Below are 20,141 nucleotides of genomic sequence, written 5' to 3'. Positions count from 1 at the left end.
GCCGCCACACCACAACGCGCCGCCACCCTCTCCGCCGCCACCCAGCCCGCCGCCGCCCCCGAGCCCGCCGCCCCCGAGCCCGCCGCCGCCCTCGCCGCCGCCGCCCTCGCCGCCGCCGCCTTCACCTCCATCCATGCCGCCGGCATCGCCGTCTCCCCCTGCGTCACCCTCGCCGCCATCCGCGCCACCGTCAGCGCCACCCTCGCCGCCGTCGCCGCCAGCATCTCCATCGCCGCCATCAGCGCCATCAGCGCCACCCTCGCCGCCCGCATCTCCATCGCCACCGTCAGCGCCACCCTCGCCGCCGGCATCGCCGTCTCCCCCTGCGTCACCCTCGCCGCCATCAGCGCCGCCCTCGCCCCCTGCATCTCCCCCTGTGTCACCCTCGCCGCCATCAGCGCCACCCTCGCCGTCAGCATCTCCATCGCCGCCGTCAGCCCCATCCTCGCCGCCTGCATCGCCATCACCGCCGTCAGCGCCACCCTCGCCGCCCTCGCAGAACTCGCCGCCCGCATCTCCATCGCCGCCATCAGCGCCACCCTCGCCGCCCTCGCCGCCCTCGCCGCCTGCATCTCCATCGCCGCCGTCAGCGCCACCCTCGCCGCCCTCGCCACCCTCGCCGCCTGCATCTCCATCGCCGCCGTCAGCGCCACCCTCGCCGCCCTCGCCGCCCTCGCCGCCCGCATCTCCATCGCCGCCGTCAGCGCCGCCCTCGCCGCCCTCGCCACCCTCGCCGCCTGCATCTCCATCGCCGCCATCAGCGCCGCCCTCGCCCCCGCCTCCCTCGACCTCACCGTCGCCCCAGCCACCGTCCACCTCGCCCTCGCCGCCGCCGCCGCCCACCTCGACCTCACCGTCACCACCGCCTCCCTCCGCCTCGCCATCTCCTCCGCCGCCGTCCGCGTCGCCCTCGCCGCCGCCTCCTTCCGCCTCGCCCTCGCCGCCGCCTCCCTCCGCCTTGCCATCTCCGCCACCACCCTCGGCATCGCCCTCGCCGCCGCCTCCCTCCACCTCGCCCTCGCCACCGCCTCCTTCCGCCTCACCGTCACCACCGCCTCCCTCCGCCTCACTGTCACCACCGCCTCCATCTGCCTCGCCGTCGCCGCCGCCTCCCTTCACCTCACCGTCGCCCCCGCCACCGTCCGCCTCGCCCTCGCCGCCGCCGCCGTCCGCCTCGCCATCGCCGCCGCCGCCGTCCGCCTCGCCGTCGCCGCCGCCTCCCTCGGCATCGCCGTCGCCCCCGCCGCCCTCAGCATCGCCGTCGCCCCCGCCGCCCTCAGCATCGCCGTCGCCGCCGCCTCCGTCCGCCTCGCCCTCGCCGCCGCCTCCGTCCGCCTCGCCCTCGCCACCGCCTCCCTTCATCTCACCGTCGCCCCCGCCACCGTCCGCGTCGCCCCCGCCGCCGCCTCCCTCCGCCTCGCCCTCGCCGCCGCCTCCCTCGACCTCACCGTCACCACCGCCTCCCTTCACCTCACCGTCGCCGCCGCCTCCATCCGCCTCGCCGTCGCCGCCGCCGTCGTCCGCCTCGCCCTCGCCGCCGCCTCCCTCCGCCTCGCCATCTCCGCCGCCATCGTCCGCGTCGCCCCCGCCGCCGCCTCCCTCCGCCTCGCCCTCGCCGCCGCCTCCCTTCACCTCACCGTCGCCGCCGCCACCGTCCGCCTCGCCATCTCCGCCGCCATCGTCCGCGTCGCCCCCGCCGCCGCCTCCCTCCGCCTCGCCCTCGCCGCCGCCATCGTCCGCGTCGCCCCCGCCGCCGCCTCCCTCCGCCTCGCCGTCGCCGCCGCCTCCCTCGACCTCACCGTCGCCCCCGCCACCGTCCGCCTCGCCCTCGCCGCCGCCGCCGCCCACCTCGACCTCACCGTCACCACCGCCTCCCTCCGCCTCGCCATCTCCTCCGCCGCCGTCCGCGTCGCCCTCGCCGCCGCCTCCTTCCGCCTCGCCCTCGCCGCCGCCTCCCTCCGCCTTGCCATCTCCGCCACCACCCTCGGCATCGCCCTCGCCGCCGCCTCCCTCCACCTCGCCCTCGCCACCGCCTCCTTCCGCCTCACCGTCACCACCGCCTCCCTCCGCCTCACCGTCACCACCGCCTCCCTCCGCCTCGCCGTCGCCGCCGCCTCCCTCCACCTCACCGTCGCCGCCGCCTCCCTCCGCCTGGGCATCTCCGCCGCCATCGTCCGCGTCGCCCCCGCCGCCGCCTCCCTCCGCCTCGCCGTCGCCGCCGCCTCCCTTCACCTCACCGTCGCCCCCGCCACCGTCCGCCTCGCCCTCGCCGCCGCCTCCCTCCGCCTGGGCATCTCCGCCGCCGTCGCCGCCTCCCCCAAGCCCACCACCGCCCTCACCCCCACCACTGAGCCCGCCGCCTCCGAGCCCGCCTCCGTCTCCACCACCGCCCTCGCCTCCCCCGCCCTCGCCGCCGCCTCCGTCGCCACCGCCCTCGCCGCCTCCGCCCAGCCCGCCGCCTCCGTCGCCGCCGCCCCCGAGCCCGCCGCCGCCCTCGCCGCCGCCGCCCTCGCCGCCTCCACCTTCTCCGCCGCCGCCCTCGCCACCGCCGCCCTCGCCGCCGCCCTCACCTCCACCGCCGTCGCCGCCGCCGCCCTCGCCGCCGCCCCCGAGCCCGCCGCCCCCAAGCCTACCGCCGCCCTCGCCGCCTCCGCCCTCGCCGCCGCCACACCACAACGCGCCGCCGCCCTCTCCGCCGCCGCCCAGCCCGCCGCCGCCCTCGTCGCCTCCATTGCCACCCCCCAGCCCACCGCCGCCCTACCCGCCGCCAGCAAGCGCCGACGACGACGACGACGACCAGCTCGTGGCTCCCTCCCCACCGCCCTCCCCACCGCCCTCCCCACCGCCCTCGCCGCCTCCGCCCTCGCCTCCGCCATCCCCACCGCCCTCGCCGCCTCCGACCTCGCCGCCCCCGCCCTCGCCGCCGTCCTCGCCTCCCCCCTCTCCCCTCATCGGTCTGGCGCCGTCGCCGCCAACCTCGCCGCCAAAGGTGCTAAAATCTCGCCCGTTGGACCCGCCTTGCGAGCCCGAGACCTACTGGCTTTCGGTGCTGCTGGCGCACGGTTTCGCGTACGCCTCGGCCTGGTTGGCGAAACAACTTCCGGCAAGAGATCTTCCTTCAAGCCCGCCTGGAGATGTCGACGACGGAGCGCCGCCTGGGTCACGCCGGCTGCGATACCTCTCCCTGGCGGCCTGGTATCTCTGCCTCGGCGTCTCTCTCACACTTGTGGCGGTGAAAGTGTGGTCGCGCGCGGCACGCATCGATTGGCTCGTCATCGTCGCCCCGGTCTCGCTCTTGCACGTTGGCATCGTCATAGCCACCGTGAAGCAGCGAGCCTCGCCCAACAGCGTTCTCGTCGGGCCGAGGGCCTACACGCGGCTGCACCTCTGCCGCCACGTACGTGAGTCGTTGCCGGTGTTGACACGGCTGATTTTGTACGTTGGGGCGGCCGCATGGCTCGACTATGTCGCAAACGAAGTGCCATTCGGAGCATCGCTCACGGTGTTGATCGCCGTGAGTTTGCCGTACTGGGCTTCCGTTGCACGGGACCTCTGGAGTAAGGGCGTAGACTGGAGCGTCGGAATCCGACGTCCGTCCGTCCGTCCGCCCGACCGGGGGGGGGTGGGAGGGGGGTGGCGGGGGTGGCGGGGGTGGAGCCCCTCCATGCGGCGGCGCTTCGCCCTGGGGCTGCTTGGCTTTGGCAGCTCGGCTTTTGCGGTGGCTGCTCTTGCCTGGAACCTCTTCCCTTGCCTCTCCGTCTTCGTGTCGCTTTCGCCGCTGGTGCTGCCGGTGATGATCGCGATCGCGCTGCCTCTTTGGTACTTCGCAGCCCGGGACTCCCGGAGCGAAGGCTCCGTGACGGAGAGCTCTAATAGTGACCCCGACCAGACTTGCGGTGGGGTCGGCGGCGGCTTGTCGGGCGAGTCGTCGGTGGAAGCCTCCGGCGATTCGCCAGGCGAAGGGTCCTCGTTCGGCTCCAACGTCTAGTGCCTCGTCTCTAGTGGCGACGCGTCGCCCTCCCCCCTCGCCTATCTACCTGCCTCCCCTCCCCCGGGGCGCGAGTGCGGGACCGACATTGTTACCCAATATACGCTGGGTGGTGCAGTCGTCCAAAGCCCTGATGGCTCGCGTCCACAGAGTCTCCTGATGGTAGGAACGCTTGTGTTTCTCCTTGCGGGGTCGTGCATGCGCGGGGCTCCTCTTTACTTCTACTCCCGACATACACCGGCCGCCGCGCCAGTCGACCCGCTTATCAGAGTGTTCATGTGTGAAATGCGAGCTTTCATTGATAGAGGGCTAAAAAGCCATAACGTACTCGCAATGACCAATGTTCCCTCCATTTCGGGCGCACACATCGCGTTACAAAATCTTGATTCCTCTAGAATGTGTTCGGGCAAAAAGAAAAATCTCACCATTCAGATATAGCCTTCTGAACGGGCGGCAGCTGCTCCTTGCCGATGCCCGCGGCGAATGTTTCCGCGTATGCCTCGAAGAGCCCCGCGTCGCCGAGGTGCGACCGCACGCCGTCCTCAGTGATCCCTTGCTCCGCCACCAGCTCGGCCGAGGCAATGATCCGGTCTTCCTTGAGCGGCAAGTGTCGCCCGGCCCGCTCCGACTTGAGCACCTCAGTGATGCCCGCTGCTTCCGTCCCCGCTGCCACTCCGCCCGAGGGCCATGACCAAACGCGCAACGAGAGAGACCCCTGTCTCTCTCCGACAGCTGGCTGCGCCTTGGCCCCGTGGACGCACGTAGAACTTCACGTGACAAGGAGCTTGTAATGAAACCAAGCGGCGACTTGATCCTTCCCACGGAACGTCGCCGCAAAGCATTTTATCTCCTGCGTTCGCATTTGGGCGGCCATCGCCACACTCCCTAGCTCAACTGTCGACCCTAACGGGTCGCCAGCCGATCGCCATAGGCAGACTGGCATGGACTGGCATCACAAATGGCACAGGAAAAGACTTGATCCACATGGCACAGGAAAAGAATTCCTGCAAGGAGCCTGCCCCCGTGCCGCTGCTACCGCCCGCGGCTGCTCAAGCACTACACGTTGGACGAGATCACGCCCGGCAGCCCTAGCCAGGCCCCGCGCGCTGGCCGCGACCGCGACTGCGGCTCTCCCTCGAGCCCGAACTGCCCGTCAGACGTGCCGGAACCGTCGGATAATAGCGACTAGCACACCTCAAGAGTCCCCAGAAACCCCAAGGAATTACACAGCCCCCGTCCGTGTGATGCACGCCCTGCGAGCGGGGCGGGGTGCGCGCTGTACCTCTGTGTTGTGTTCGTGCGTCGCCCATTTCTCATGGAGATGACTGCTATATTTATTTATCCGCTGTGAGTGCATATCCGTAGGCTATGCGAGAGAGACCGGAGCCCCTCTATCCCCATGCCTCCCCTCTTCTCCGCGCCGACATGCAACAACATCCGAGATGGATGCAACCCCCCTACCCCTCGCCCTTGGCCTTGCAAAATCCCCGCAAGGTGGGGACTCTACACTAGGGTTCTCCCAGCCCTAACTTGCGTCGGTCCCTCTACTTCCCTGACGCACACCTTCCCCGCTGCGGTCCACGCTCTGGAGTCTGGTCAGTCCGAGTGTCTGACTCTGACCGACTCTCGAGGACCGGACTTCGTGAGGAATCGTGAACGGTTCGGTTCCAGTTCCACCACAAGGAGATATGATCACTCTCGGAGAGCGGTTTCACAGCCAGATACCGGCCCACTCGGCACGCACGCTCATTGATTCCACGCGACGTCCGCCCACGCACCACTTATGCGCCACAACAAGCCGCCGCTCTCCCCTCGCCAGGACGCCAGCCGCGGCCCGCTGGGCTCAGTCCGTCTCCGGGGAGCGGACCTGGGTGGCATCCGGCCGGATGGCACGCCACACATCCCGCTCCACTTCTGCTACAGCCTTTCGGCGCTTGGTCTCGGCCTCGTCGGCCAGGTCGCGCTCGGCGTTGTGCTCGTCGTCGCGAGCGGCGCGGGAGCGGCGCTGGCTAGAGTAGGGCATCTGACCGCCTAGGTCCCACGGGTCACGGAGCCCCTCCTCCGAACGCCCCCTCGCCTCGTCGGGGCGGAGCAGCTCCCAGATTTCCCAGCGGATCGCAGCCACTATCTCCCACTCCATCGCCGCAATCGAACTCGCAGTCGCACTCGTACTGAATCCGACGCGGTGCGAGATGTCCGCAAGCTCCTTGAGCGTGAGCGACGCCGTCTCGTTAAACTTGCAGGCGAGGCTGAAGCTGCCGAGCACGGCGTTCGATCGTTTTTTCTCATCCGTCAGAGGGTCGCCGCAGCGGCAGTAGCGAGTGAGAACGTACATCGCCAGGCCAAAGGTGCGGTCGCCGATCTCGTAGTCTACCTCTTGGTTGTTCTCGATGTCCTCGAGGAGTGCAAGTAGCCGGGCGGGCACAGGTCCCGGCGGGGTGTGGTACGCGTCGGTGCCCTCGTCCGTGACGAACGGGTTGCGCGCCTCGATGGCGTCGAGGCGCACGTAGCGGACCGTGGCGCTACACAGGTCGTCGCTGACCGAGGCGCGAGGCTGCCGCGCTGGCGTGTCGAGGGCGGCTGGCATGTCGTCGACTTGATCCTGCGAGGCAGCGCAGCGTGCGGTGCATGGCGCCGCTGCGGGTGCGGAGGAGTGGGGGACGGCGAGAGGCGAGGGGGCGAGAGGACGACGAGGGCCGAGAATCGCCCGTGCAGGCTCCGGACATCGGCGTGTGTGTGAAGGGGGAGGTTCGTGCTGTGCCACGATGAGAGGGCGCACGCGGCACGATCGGGCTGCGTGCGGGAAGAATATCGCGTGCCGCACCTGCGTCACACACCGGCGCGGCGTGACGAGGCTGTCACCGGCGACTGTGTGCGGGCGAGGAGCACAGTGGTTTCAAGGGACTTCGCGAGAGCGGGTGTCGTGGGGCAGGTCGGGCAGAGACGGCGGCTACAATATGATACGGCCGGTCATATCATGCAGCGGGCCGGGGACGCGCCTGCAAGGGAGGGAGTGGGGTCTTGCTTAGACGGCAACGCGAGCGCGACGTGACGAAAAGAGGGGGCCGCTGGCGAGTCTCGGCCGCGGTTCGCGACGAGTTGTGGGCGATGCGAGCGGCTGCTCGCCCGTGAGTGCAGCGAGCGCGCCGTGAGGCGGTGCAGGCGGGATACGGGCGGAGATGGCCTTTCGAGGCCGATATACTCAACCGCAGAAGGAGAGCCGGGAATTAAAGAAAGTCGCGGGCTTTTGGGGCGCCTACACCGCGCTCCAAGTGCTCCAACTGCTCCACTCCAAGTGCTCAAGCGTGAGACGCCGCACTACAGCCCATTGGGTCGCCTGTTTTCTTTCTTTACTTACAAACCATCACTCGTGATCAGCCGCACGATCGCCTCGTAGATCGGGCTGCCCACCAGCGAGAGCGACGGCTCTTCTAGCTTCTTGGCGAGCAGCGACAGCAACTCGGCGCGCAGTTGCTTCAGGAGCGCGCCGACGCGGCCAGAGGCGGCGATGGTGATGTGGCCGTCCACCTCGACCGTGCCCGCCTCGGCGTTGACGATGAGCGAGCCGCCCGCGAATAGCAGCAGCGCGTACGGCGACACGCACGTGACGTCGCGCACAATCAGCCGGCGGAGGCGGCGGTGCGCGGCGGGCTGGCTGGCTTCAAGCCGCAGGAGCTGGCCAACACGATGTGGGCGTATGCGACGGCCGACTATTATCACCAGGCGCTGCTTGCCGACTGCTCGCGCGTGATTAGCGACTCGCTCGCGCGGGATCCGTCGAGGTGGAGCGAGGAGGACCGCTCTCAGCTGCACCAGTGGCAGCTCTGGCTCTCCCTTGAGCGAGGAGCAGACGCGCAGCAGCACCTCCTATCCGTGTCCCAGCGTAAGCTCTGCTGCGACGCCATGCAAGGTACTCTAGTTACGATCTCGCGCTTGCAGCGCTCCGTCGCGATTGCCCTCGCCGCCGTCCCGCACGGCTTCGAGGAGGAGCATCTCGAGCCGCGCACCGGCTACTCGCTCGACCTGGCGCTGGCTGCCCTCTTCACGCGTCGCGGTCGAGGTGGACGGCCCCTCTCACTTCCTGCTGCCCGACGGCCGGGGCGTGCGCAAACCCAATGGGCCAACGCTGCTCAAGCGGCGCCTCCTCACGAGGCGGCGAGGGAGGAGGAGGTAGAGGGGAAGTGAGGGAGGAGGCGGCGGGGAAGGCGCGCGTTTATATTCTTTTTGAGCCAGTCCGCGCCAGTCCGCGCCCTTGTCGTGCCAGTGTGCTCAGAGAGCGGCTTCTTTTTCAGCAACGACCCGGCCACTCTCTTCTCCCGGGTCTTACTCAATCAGTAGTCAATCATCGGTGAATAGTAATCAATAGAGGAGAAGAAGGCAAGTCGCGGGCCGGTCGAGATACTCCCGGGCCTGCACTGTTAATGCCGTGTGGGTCTCCTGCCCCACCCCCTCGTGTGTGTGTGGAGAAGTGAGCCTGACCTGACCGCGCCTCAGGTCGAGATGTACTTTCTGACGCGCGCGATGGCCTTCTTCGCCGGCTGGAGCTGGATCACCCTCTGCCGCGACCTCTCGACGCTGCTCGCCTACCACGACGCGCAGACGCCCGCGCGCAACTACTCTGGCCAGTTCCTGGTCGCCTTTGCGCTCGGGCCGATGCTCACCTTCTTGGTTCTTCCTGATAAAGCCGTACGCGCCGAGGACGGCGGCAGCGGCGGCGAGGAGGGAAGCGCCGGGGGACGAGACCGCGCCGTAGCCGGACAACTACGTGCTGACAGAGGGGTGAGAGCCCCACGCACTTTTGCGAGTCTTGGACGACGGCACGAGCCACGACGCGTCGACGGGGAGACGTCTCTCAGCACTCAGGTGTCACAGGAGACTGCTGTCAGGACAACGCTATTTCTAAAATGCGAAGCTTGTTTGCACGAACGAGCCAGCGGGTTGAACTACAAACATAGACATACACAGCCATACAATTAATTAGAGGTTACAACAAAGGAACAACTAAGCAAGCGCTATCCTCCAGATAATGACGCTCGGCAATCGTGGAGTCGCGGGTGGACCGACCCGAGGAGTGCCCTGCTCATTCCCTCCGGAGCTCCTCCGCCCACGCCTCGACCTTCTTGGGAAGCAGCTGGTTCGACAGGTCCTCTCCGTGGCCTAGGCAGCCGTCCTCGCCCTCGCCCCAGGTAAAGACAGCGCCGTCGGCGGTGATGGCGAGGCTGTGATAGGCTCCAGCCGACACAGCGACGACGTGCTGCCCAATGAAGGCCTCGATCTTCTTTGGTGGCAGCTGGCGCTGCTCGTTGCCGTGGCCCAACCGGCCATAGGATCCCTCACCCCAGCTCCAGACGGCGCCGTCGGCGGCGATGGCGAGGCTGTGGTAGACTCCAGCCGACACGGTGACGACTCGCTGGCCAGCAAAGGCCTCGATCTTCTTTGGCAACAGCTGGCGCTGTTGGTCGCCGTGGCCCAGCTGGCCTGAGTTTCCCTCACCCCAGCTCCAGACAGCGCTGTCGGCGGTGATGGCGAGGCTGTGATAGGTTCCCGCCGACACAGCGACGACTCGCTGCCCAGCAAAGGCCTCGACCTTCTTGGGCAGCAGCTGGCGCTGCTGGTCGCCGTGGCCCAGCTTGCCAGAGGCTCCCTCGCCCCAGCTCCAGACGCTGCCGTCGGCGGTGAGGGCGAGGCTGTGGTACGCTCCAGCCGTGACTACGATGACGCGCTGCCCCGCAAAAGCCTCGACTCTCTTGGGCAGCAGCTGCCGCTGCTCGTCGCCGTGGCCCAACCGGCCGTCGCGTCCATAGCCCCAGCTCCAGACACGACCGTCGGTGGTGAGGGCGAGGCTGTGGTCGCTTCCCGCCGAGACAGCGACGACGCGCCGCCCAGCAAAGGCCTCGACTTCCTTCGGCTGCCACTGGTTCTGCTCGTCGCCGTGGCCCAAGTAGCCGCCTCCAATACCCCAGCTCCAGGCGGCGCCGCCGGCGGTGAGGGAGAGGCTGTGCGCGCTTCCAGCCGAGACGCTCACAGCGCGCTCACCCAGCAACGGGAGGCGGGTCGGCGTGTTCACCCGCGTCACGCCCTCACCGTGCCCGAGCAGTCCTGGATAGACTGCCCCACTGCCGCACGACGAGAGCCGCCCCACGCCGTCGATGAAGACGCTGTGCGATTCGCCTGCCGCCGCCCTCGCCGGCGGGTTGGCCTCGCGCAGCAGCGCCGAATAGCACAGCCACCGCACGGCGCAGGTCTCGCCCTCTGGCTGCGCCGGCAGCTCGAAGCCGCGCTCTTGCGCCCACAAGCGGATGCCCTCCTTCGCAAGCGAGGCGTGGAAGAGATGCGAGACGGCCGCGACGCGAGCGTTGTCAACGGGGAAGTCGCAGCGAGACACGACGCGGGCGAGGAGGTCCGTGGGGAGGTCGAGGAGGCGGGCGGGCGGCGGCGTGCTCGGCGAGGGGGCGGAGGCTGCGGCGGCGAGGCGGCGAGCGGCGCGTCGGGACATCGCGTGGCACTTTTTTCTTTTTTGCCATCCTGCCGGAGAGACTGATGCTGATAGACGCCGTCGCCAGTGTGATAGACGGAGGCTGATAGACGCCGTCGCCAACTGTCATGTCGGTAGACCCCAAAAATTAATTCTTTTTCAGCACTCTCTCGCGGTTGGATATTGCGGGATGGACGGGCGCCGCCAGCCCAGCGCCTTGGCGTATCAGCCGTCCGGCTCGTCCAGGTCGTGGTCCCACGGGATGTGCCGCGAGGACGCGCGTCAGCCGCTGCCGAGCGAGCTTGACACAGTCTCACACCCGCGCTACATCATCGCTGCGCGGGACAAGCGATCGGTCCGCTACATCGGCAAAGGCAACCACGGCTACGACGTGGGGGCGATCCGCACGGACCGGCCGTGCCCGGCGCGGTGCGCGCTCTATTACTTTGAGGCGACGGTCCTCGACGCGGGCGAGCGCGGCGCGCTCTGTATCGGCCTGGCGGGCGAGTCGTTCAGCCTTCATCGGCAGCCGGGATGGGAGCCAGACTCGTTCGGGTACCACGCCGAGGACGGGAGAAAGTACACCGACTCCGAGCGCGGGGAGGTGTACGGGCCCGCGTGGGGCGCTGGGGACGTGGTTGGCTGCGGGCTGGTCAACGCGACCCGGTCCATCTTTTTCACGCGAAACGGGCAGCACCTCGGCGTCGCGTTCTCGGACGTGCCGCCGCAGCTCTACCCGACGGTCGGGCTGCACTCGCCCAACGAGGCCGTCGCTCTCAACTTCGGCGAGGCTCCCTTTGCGTTTGACGCGCGGGGCCACGTCGCGGCGCTGCGGCGCGAGTCGGAGCAGCAAGCGGCGCTGCACCACGCGCCGGCGGGGCTGGTGGCGGGGCTCGTCCGCTCGTACCTGCTGCACCACGCCTTTGCCGACACGCTCGAGGCGCTCGAGCGCGACTCGCGCGCCGCGGACATGGACGTGGACGCCGCCGCGGGTACGGGCGCGTGGCCGTAGAAGCTGGAGGCGTAGCTGGTGCCGAGGACGGGCGGGTCGAGAGGGAGAGAGGGCGGGTGCTCGGCTGCACTCGGCACTGTCTCTCGGGCGGTCGGCCGTGTCTCTCGGCTGTCCTGTCGAGGCCGTGTGCCCTCTCTCGCCCTGCACGACCCCTCACCCCCCCCTCCTTCTCGCCGCCGTACGCGCTAGGCCGCGGCTGCACTCCACCGCCGCGCGGCGGCACCAGCTCCGCAACCTGCGAGGGAGCGCACGCGGCCGCAGTCGGGGCGGGCGGGCAGGCAGGCGACGCGGCGCGGCGCGGCGAGCCCAACGGGGTCAAGCGACCCGCCCCCTCGCCGCCGCTCGATTGTCCGCCCCTCTCCGTCTGTCTTCCGGCTCGAGGCGCGCGCGGCGGCGGCGCCTGTCCAAAGGGGCGTGGCGGCGGCGGCGGCGGCGGCCGCGCGCGCGTGCTGGCGGGAGGAGCGGCCGCAGACGAGCTGGCGGCCGTCTCGATGGAGGCGCGGAGGCAGGTGACGGCGGTGGCGCGGCGGGGCGACGCGGCGCGCGCGTGCGAGCTGTGCGAGCGCCTCTTCCCAGGCGTGCTGAAGGAGGGAGTGAGGGAGTCGGTACGGACTACTTCAGCCGTGGTGGCGCCTCTTCGCAGGCCTGCTCGGGAGGCAGCCTCACGCGCTCTTCCTGCTCCAGTGCCAGGCTTGCAATCTCGGGCAATCTCGGGCAATCTCGGGCAACCTCATCTCGGGCGATCTCGGGCGATCTCGGCTGATCTCGGCTGATCTCGGGCGATCTCGGGCGATCTCGGGCGATCTCAGCTGATCTCGGCTGATCTCGGCTGATCTCGGGCGATCTCGGCTGATCTCGGCTGATCAGTGCCAGGCCTTCATCGAGCTCGTCCGGGAGGGCAAGACCCTCGACGCGCTGTCGTACTGCCAGTCTCACCTCGCGCCGATCCGCGATTCGATGGAGCGATCGCATGCGAGAGTGCCCGAGATTGGAGGAGATTGCCCGAGACCGGAGGAGATTGCCCGAGACCGGAGGAGACTGCCCGAGACTGCCACCCCGCGCGGGAGCGAGTCTCTCCACCCCGCCGCGTGGCCGAGGAGGACGGGTGGAGGTGGAGTGACGAGTGGCGCAGACACGCACCTCTCTCGAGGTAGGAGGCGGTCTACCCGGGCAAGCTGCGTGACGTCGTCTCCCTGCTCGCGTACAAGCGGCCCGAGCGCGACGCGCCCGTCGCGCACCTGATGCGCGACCAGCACCGCGACCTCGTCGCCGACGCGCTCAACTCGGCCTGCCTCGAGGAGAGCGGCGCCGCCTCCTCCTCGTCGCTCGAGCGGCTGCTGCGCCAGCTGGTCGCCGCACACGCCGCCATCCGGCACTCGCCAGCCCTCGACGGCGCCTCATCTCGCCAAATCTCGCCAAGTCTCGACACGTCTCGCCGTCTCTCGCACCGCAGGCGCGCCAACCTCGACTGCGGCGAGGACTTCCGCCTCGAGGTGGGCCGGGCAGCCTTACACCCCCCCCCTCCCCTCCCCCCTCCCCTCCCCCCTCCCCTCCCCCCTCCCCTCCCCTCCCCTCCCCGCTCTCCTATGCCCTCCCCTCCTCCCCTTCCCGCTCTCCTCACCCCCCTCGCCCCTCCCCCCTCTCCCAAGCTCTCTCCCCGCTGCTCCCTCGTCCACCGCCCGCCTCTCCCTCGGAGGCATGCTGCGCCACATCCCCCCGCAGGTGCCGGGCCGCCCCGCCGCCCGCGCGAGCAGCCCCGTCTCCGCCCGCTCCAGCGGCGAGAGCAGCAGCTCCACAGCAGCCAGCGCGTCGCAGCTTTCGCTCGGTTCGCCGAGCAACGGCGCGCAGTGAGGGGCGACGAGCGCCGCGCCGCGCCCCTCGACGGTCGCACGGGGGCAACGCGGGGAGTACGTGTGAGTGGGTGGGTGGGCGGGGGGGGGGGGGGGATGGAGGGGCCCCGGGCCCGCGGCAGCGGCCGCGGACAGCACTGTAGCTGTAGGAGAGTCGACTGCCGCCCTGTATAGCTTATTGCGTATCCCTCTACAAAAAAGGTCGTGCGGAGCTGCATCCGGTTTGGGTACCGCTACCGGCGGATAGTGCAGGTGAACGCTAAGGTCTGTAGCGGTCGAGCTTGCCCCACCATGCGCACACGCGCGAGTAGACGACCACAAACGGCAGCACCAGCAGGACAAGGTCGACTCCAGCGCCCAGATGTAGTTGCCCGTGCGCCACAGCAGCCTCGTCACGAGCACGTCCGACCACACGTCGAGCACGTACATGAAGAGCGAGAACAGGCCGAGGCCGTACGCCACGGCCTTGGCCAGCGCGCCCTTGCGCGACGCGGCGGTGCGCACGAAGAAGAGCTTGCGCTTGGCCAGCACCCACGAGCCGTACCACATGGCCACGCCGATGCCGCTCACGCTGCTGTAGAGCAGCTTCAGGTAGCGCGGCGGGTCGACCGTCGTAAAGGCCAGGAAGCCCTCACGCCACGAGTGCGCGCGCCACGAGCTCCGAGAGGTGGACGACGCCGAGCGGCACGCCCACCGCCACGACGACGGTGCCGCCGACGATCGCGACGAGCCGCAGGCTGAGCCACGGCGGTGAAGTGGAGGGTGGTGGGGACTCGTTGTTCTTGGGCTGGTCGTCCGACTTTGGCGCGGTGGCGTCGAGCAGCGGCGCCTCGCCCTTCTCGACGTGCTCCATGCCGCCGCGCAGGCGCAAGGTGGACGCGAGGCCGGCGGTCGTCGGGGCGTCGCGCCGAGGAGCATTTTGGCAAACATGATGTTTGTGACGTGGCAGGTGACGTGGAACGCAACCCCTACAGTATCCTCGTCTACGGGATCCCCATGAACCTACGCTCGCCCAGGAAGTCGTCCAGGAAGTCGTCCACGCCGCCGCCGAGGACCTCGCCCAGCCGGCCGACCGTCCACTCCTGCAGCTTCGGCTCCAGCTCCTCCGCCTCCCCCTCGCCCTCGCCCTCGTAGCTGACCGGAGGCAGCGCCCGCTGCTGCTTCGTGGCGCCCGGCGGCTGTTGCTGCCGCCTCTCCTGACTGCAATATTTTTGGCAAAGATGGATGTTTGTGCACGTGTGTGAGGACCTTCAAGGCAAGGAAGGTTTGTGGTGAGTGGAGAGTGCATCCCTCTCCGCCGCGCAGCGCGGGGTGGCCGCCAGCCTCGTGGGCGGCGCGGTCACTGAAAAGGGCACTCACACCCGACCGATCGACCATCCTCCGCCGCGGGAGCGGCCAAACAGCCAGCCGAGTGCCCGTTAGCTGGAGACGGCATCGCTCTGGCCCGTCGCCTGCGAGGTGCGACGTGTCCTATACAGCATAACGCGCAAACGCACGTGTTTTTTCACGAGTTCTGTTTAGGGCTCTCCGCACGTCTCCCGCACGCCCACAGCACGTACAGAGGTGGCACCAACCGCCCTGGGCAGTGAATCGCCCGTCCGGCCTTATCTGGACTCGGTTTCGGCCCACCAGCCCTGGGCCCGTCGTGGGCGTGCCGGACGGCGGCGACCCGCGCGAGCTCCGGAAGGCGCTCACGCCATGAGCACGGTCCCGGGACAGTCTCCAGCACTCCGCCAGAGCCACGCGCGTCGAGCGCGCCGCGCGCGCCACGCGCGCGCCGCAAACGTGAAGCGCCCAGCGCCTGTGCACGCATCCAGCACGCACGCAGGCAGGCGAGAAGTCGGATTTCACTTTTCCGAAGAGTCGCTCGAGATTTCGCGCCGGATCGATGGGGCTGGTGCTTGTAGGAGCCCCAGAACTCGAATGGCCGTCTGGGGCGGCCGGGAAGCCGAGATCTGACGGGCAACTCGTGTGCCAGCAGAGGGGCAGGGCCAAGTAGGGCATGGGGGTCGAGCGCGCGCGCGGCTCACCACTGTCGCCGGCGCGCCGTTCTTGGGCTCATCGTGCGCAGCGCGCGCAGGAGAACACGATCGCGCCGCAACTCGCATCGCGCGCGCTTTGCTGCGAGCACCCATGGGCAGGAGAGGCACGCAGCCCGGCCGTAAAGGATGAGATCAGATGGGGATGACGTATGCACGTCACCAAATTGCGCAAATGGGCCGGCGCATCGGGGGGGTTCTCGCGTACCGGTCAGGAACCGGGGAGAGAGCGATAAACGAGCAGCTCAGAAGCAAAGCACGCGGACGTAGACCGTGTGCTTCGTGCAGAGCGCCGGCCAATGAGGCACCTGTCATGTGGGGATGACGTATGCGCGCGATGAGTTTCGCACGCGGGGTCGAGAAAAGCATATGTGCTAGACCGCACAAGCCGATCCCCGGGAGAGAGCGCACCGGCGGCGTCGGCAGCGCGCTCTCCGGCGGCTCCATCAGCATGCGACAGCGGTGACGTGTCGCTTCCTGTTGCTTTGCGTGTTATGATACAGACCTCCGCCAATGTGCTGTGCACGAGCACCCATCGCCAAGCATCGACATTTGCCCTCCCTAGTTCCAATGCGTGAGGGCGGGCGAGTTGCACGGCAGCGCGTACGCCGGCGACGCAAAGTACGACGCCAGCTGCGGCAGCTCCCGCAGCCGCCGGTGGAAGGCCGCGCAGAGCGGGAGGTTTGCGAGCGGCGGCGGCTCGGCGAGGTCGGCGGCGAGCTTGGTGTACTGGTCGAGCATCTCCCAGATGGCAAAGTCGCACGCGCACGGCGTCTCGCCGGCGAAGAAGGGCGTGCCCGACAGCTCGAGGCTGGCCTCGTACTTGGAGAAGGGGCCGGACGCGAGGAGGTCCTTCATGGACGCGTCAAAGGCCTCGCGCGTCGGGCACGGCGGCGGCGAGAGCACGTCCTCAAAGTACGCGCGGTTGACCATGTCGTTGCGCGTGCACATGTACATGGAGAGCAGCGCGTAGCTCTGCAGCTTGGCGGCCTCCGACTTTGGCCCGAGGCCGAGGCTGTCCTGCAGGTACATGAGGCACACGTTGCTCTCGCACACGACCAGGCTGCCGTCGTCGACCTCGAGGTACGGCAGGTTGGCCAGCGCGTTCTTCTTCTTCATCTCCGGCTTCTTCACCTCGAACCAGCTGCTGTCCTCGGCCTCCTCGTGGAAGACGAGCTCGTGCTCCACACCGGAGTAGGCGAGCAGCATGCGCAGCGGCGCGCCGAGCCCGCGAATGTCCCAGTAGCCCATGCGGATGAACTTTGGTCGCTGCAGCGCGAGCATGGCGGCTCCTGATGCGCGAGCTGCAGAAGCTGTTGGCTGCGCGACGGGTTTACAGCGTCGACACGCAGCCGCACGCTCGCGATGTGGCGGCCGGCGAAAACGGCCTTTGACGGAGGGCGCCTGCGTCTAAATTTAGTGCGGTGTGAAGTGTTTATGTACTGCATCTTTAGTGCACTTTAGCGCAAATTTAGCGCGAATTCAGCGCAAATTTAGCGCGAGTTCACTGCGACTTTACATCCAGATTTAGCGAGGTTTAGTGCGTCTTTAGTCCAGCCGCGCAGTAGGATCCAGCCGCAGCCCCTCGCTGGGCCTCCCTCCCCCCCCCTGCAGTCCCCTGCCCACTCGCAAAAGTTCCCCGTCCCGTCCCTAACCGAACGAAGGTTGTTCAGCTGAATATCAACCTCCGGTGCTTTCCGGGCTGCTTCTCCGGGCTTACCATTTCGAAAGATCAGCAGACTTGGCTTGACAATAACTATCCGGCTCTTGTGGCGAGGGACGTGCACGCACTAGAGAGGGAGAAGGCAACACGGGACGAGGCCAGGGCCAAGCAAGCCGCAGCGCGGCAGGATGGACCGATTCAAAAGATGCAGAAGGGAGATTTATATAAGAAAATCAAGGAGGTCTTCTTTGAGCTGTTGCCATTGCACTTAGGAGGACAAACAACCTTATCTTAGGAGGAGGTGCATGGCTGGGGCTGGATCCAACATGCTTGTACGAGTACACGCGTATGTAAAGCTGCTTGCGGTGACTACATGGATCATGGCCATTTGGCCGTTTCTGTCATCGTGGTCTGGATCCTTCATCCTTTGGTTCAACATTGGCTTTGAAATTCCAAGACCGACCCTCGCCTCTACTCTATTACAGCTGGTGGTCACGGGCACAGCATGGGTTGTGCGGTCGGAGGTGGTGCTTGCGGTGGCGCATTCAACTGTGCTGGTCCTCCTCTCGGGAATCGGTGCTGTGCCTGTGCTCAGTTGGGAGATCTTGCTCTGGAGGGCTGCATATCTAGCCTCACTGGGAGCCTGCCTTTGGGTCGTGAGGGCAGGGGCCAGGCATCTCCTGTGGTGCATTCTTGGCAGCCAAGGAGCAAAGCACGCGGCCCTGGCTAGCTGTGGTGTGGCCGGGAAGCCGTGCTAAAGGTGCGTGCCCGCACTAAAGATGCGGGACCCACACTAAATGTACTGCAGCTGCCCGCACCTAAAGCGATCTAAATGTGGCGCTAAATTGGAGATAAAACACACTAAATATGTGCTAAATATGTGCTGACGACGGTTTCCGCGACGTAGAGCTCTACCGCCCGCCGCGTGTGGTGTGCTGGATGACGAATGGCGAACGCGCCGCCGCCGCACGCATGAATGGCTCCGTCTCGCAGGGCCTGCAGGACCTGCGCCTCCACCGCATCTTTCGTGCGCTCGAGATCACCGCGGGCACGTACGTGGAGCTGGGATTCCCGGCCGTGCTCGCCTCCAACACGGAATGCTTGCGGCGCACGGGCGCTTGGACGGGCGTGCGCTTCGACGGTCGTTGCCTCAAGGACGCGGCGGAGAATGCGGAGAATGGATGCCACAAGGCGTGGATCACCTCGGACAACATCGTCGCGCTGCTGCGAAGCCACCATGTGAGCGAGAGCGTCACGTACGTCTCCATCGACCTGGACACGACCGACTTGTGGGTGCTCCGCGCGCTGCTCGGCGGCGGCTATCGGCCGGCGGTGCTGAGCGTCGAGTACAACTCCAACTACCCGCTCGACTATTGGATCGCCTTCCCGGACGACCCGGCGGTGCGCTGGGACGGCGACTGCTTCATGGGCTCGTCCGCGGGCGCGGTCGCCGCGGTCGCGACCGAGTTTGGCTACGCGGTGGTCGACGTCGAGCCCGGCCTCGACCTCTTCCTCGTCGACCGGCAGCGGTGGGGCGGCCGGCCCGTGCCGTCGCTCTCGACGGGCGCGGTCTTCCGCCCGTTCAACATCCGGCGCAACCGCACCGGCCTCGCGCACGCGCGCCGCAGCCGGCAGCTGGTCGACTACCGAGAGTGGCGGAGGAGCGGCGGCGACGCGAAGGCCGCGCGCGCGGCGGCGCAGGCGGCGCTCGCCGAGCTGAGCACCCACCCCGGGCTGCCGTGCTTCGGCCCGGCGCGCGGCCACCGGTGCGCGGAGGCGGACCTCGTGCTGTGCACGGCGCTCTGGGCGTCGCTCTGCCCGCCGCGCCCAAGGGTGCCGCCGCAGAGCTGGTTCGCCACGCCGTGCCACGGCACGCCGGGGCTGTGGAATGCCGGCGTCGGCCTCTCCATCCAGGCGAGCCGGAGCGGCGGCGCGGCGCGGCGCTTCCTCGCGCGCGACCTGAACGTGCGGACCGCGTTTTGATGGAGAGGGAGCGTGTCCGGTGTACTCGCGAGAGAGTGCCATTGTCTTGGCGTGTGGCCGGCGCGCGCGCGCGCGCCGCGAGCTCGCCGGAGATGTGCCACGCATGCATCCGACACGTCATCACGGCGGGCGATGGCGAGTTCCACTCGCACTCCTGCCGCGACGGCGAGGCCACTCTTATTGCCGCTGCTGCTGCTTCTATTGCCGCTCGCCGCGCCGTACGCGCGCTTCGACGAGCATCCGCAGCAGCAGGGCGTCATCAATGCGTCGGACGCGTGCCTGCAGCGCCTCGGTCACGCGACGGGCCGCGAGTTCTACTCGTGCACCGTCGACGAGCTGCTGTCGATGCAGGAGGAGCACGTGCGGCACAACTCGCGCGAGTACTTCCCGGTCGTGGCGCACGACTTCGATCCGTGGCGGCCGCTCACCGGCGTCGGCCCCGGCGTCGGCCAGTCGGAGCTGCTCAAGGACCTGCTCCGCAACTACACGTGCGACGTCGAGGACGGCGGCTCGCCGGCGCTGCGCTCGATGACGCGGGAGTACCAGCCGCCCGACCCGTGCGGCAGCCTGGACGAGAACGCGCCGCCGCCGCCGCCGTTCATCTACAAGAACGGCTTCCTGCCCGCGGGCAACGACCTGCCCGACATCAGCGGGCCGATGACAGAGGCGCAGGCGGAGGCCCGCTGCCTCGCGCACAAGGAGTGCGCCGGCGTCGCGTGCACGTCACTCCGCGCGCGCGTCCCTCGGTGCCCTCCGCTCCTCACGCTCCCTTGGTGGCGGCGCGTGGTAGGTGCGCCGGCTTCACGTTCAGCGCGCCGCGGCGCAGCAAGAGCGCGCAGCAGCACGTGTACATGAAGAGCAACGCCGACGGCGTGTCGGCCGCGGCCGAGTGGCACACCTTCCGCCGGCGCGCCTCCAAGCTCGACTGCCGACGGGGCAAGCGGCCGCCGCCGCCGATGAAGCTGCGGCTAGCCCGATGAGGTACTGGTTTCTTCGCCCAGGCCTGGCCTACGGCCCGTGCTGGATCAGCTGAGCAAGGTTTGGGGAGAATCCTATAGAGGGATCTTCAGATATTTTGACGGATGACCAAAATCACCCCGTTTTGCCCATTTCGGTCATCCGTCAAAAATC

The 20,141-nt window shown here is 68.3% G+C and overlaps 5 protein-coding genes across 5 annotated transcripts in view; 2 read left to right on the top strand and 3 right to left on the bottom strand.

The window, feature by feature from the left end:
• Window positions 1–3,315, bottom strand: part of EMIHUDRAFT_113791 (hypothetical protein) — a gene marked incomplete at both ends in the record, with an annotated part of 4,920 nt that extends 1,605 nt beyond the window's left edge. Inside the window, 3 exons of the mRNA XM_005781850.1 lie at window positions 11–323; window positions 790–2,629; window positions 3,062–3,315. Of these exons, the coding sequence (XP_005781907.1) occupies window positions 11–323; window positions 790–2,629; window positions 3,062–3,315 (2,407 nt within the window). The remainder of the gene's footprint in view (window positions 1–10; window positions 324–789; window positions 2,630–3,061) is intronic.
• A 5,590-nt stretch (window positions 3,316–8,905) lies between these two features.
• Window positions 8,906–10,487, bottom strand: EMIHUDRAFT_365890 (E3 ubiquitin ligase; the record flags this gene model as incomplete). The annotated part of the gene is made up of 1 exon (XM_005781849.1): window positions 8,906–10,487. One exon carries the CDS (start codon window positions 10,482–10,484, stop codon window positions 9,069–9,071), a length of 1,416 nt encoding a protein of 471 aa, XP_005781906.1. The 3' UTR covers window positions 8,906–9,068.
• A 158-nt stretch (window positions 10,488–10,645) lies between these two features.
• On the top strand, window positions 10,646–11,726 carry EMIHUDRAFT_365889 (hypothetical protein). The gene has a single exon (XM_005781848.1). It carries the CDS (start codon window positions 10,654–10,656, stop codon window positions 11,473–11,475), a length of 822 nt encoding a protein of 273 aa, XP_005781905.1. The 5' UTR covers window positions 10,646–10,653; the 3' UTR covers window positions 11,476–11,726.
• A 4,199-nt stretch (window positions 11,727–15,925) lies between these two features.
• EMIHUDRAFT_233986 (hypothetical protein) lies at window positions 15,926–16,648 on the bottom strand (the record flags this gene model as incomplete). Its single annotated transcript, XM_005781847.1, has 1 exon — window positions 15,926–16,648. The coding sequence occupies one exon, from the start codon at window positions 16,646–16,648 to the stop codon at window positions 15,926–15,928; it is 723 nt and encodes a 240-aa protein (XP_005781904.1).
• A 1,351-nt stretch (window positions 16,649–17,999) lies between these two features.
• EMIHUDRAFT_233985 (hypothetical protein) lies at window positions 18,000–19,010 on the top strand (the record flags this gene model as incomplete). The annotated part of the gene is made up of 2 exons (XM_005781846.1): window positions 18,000–18,679; window positions 18,860–19,010. The coding sequence occupies 2 exons, from the start codon at window positions 18,000–18,002 to the stop codon at window positions 19,008–19,010; spliced, it is 831 nt and encodes a 276-aa protein (XP_005781903.1).
• Window positions 19,011–20,141: the final 1,131 nt, after the last annotated feature.

The sequence above is a fragment of the Emiliania huxleyi genome (assembly GCF_000372725.1).
Source record: "Emiliania huxleyi CCMP1516 chromosome Unknown EMIHUscaffold_199, whole genome shotgun sequence".
Taxonomy (NCBI): Eukaryota; Haptophyta; order Isochrysidales; family Noelaerhabdaceae; genus Emiliania; species Emiliania huxleyi.
This window is presented reverse-complemented; position numbering and strand designations above follow the sequence as displayed.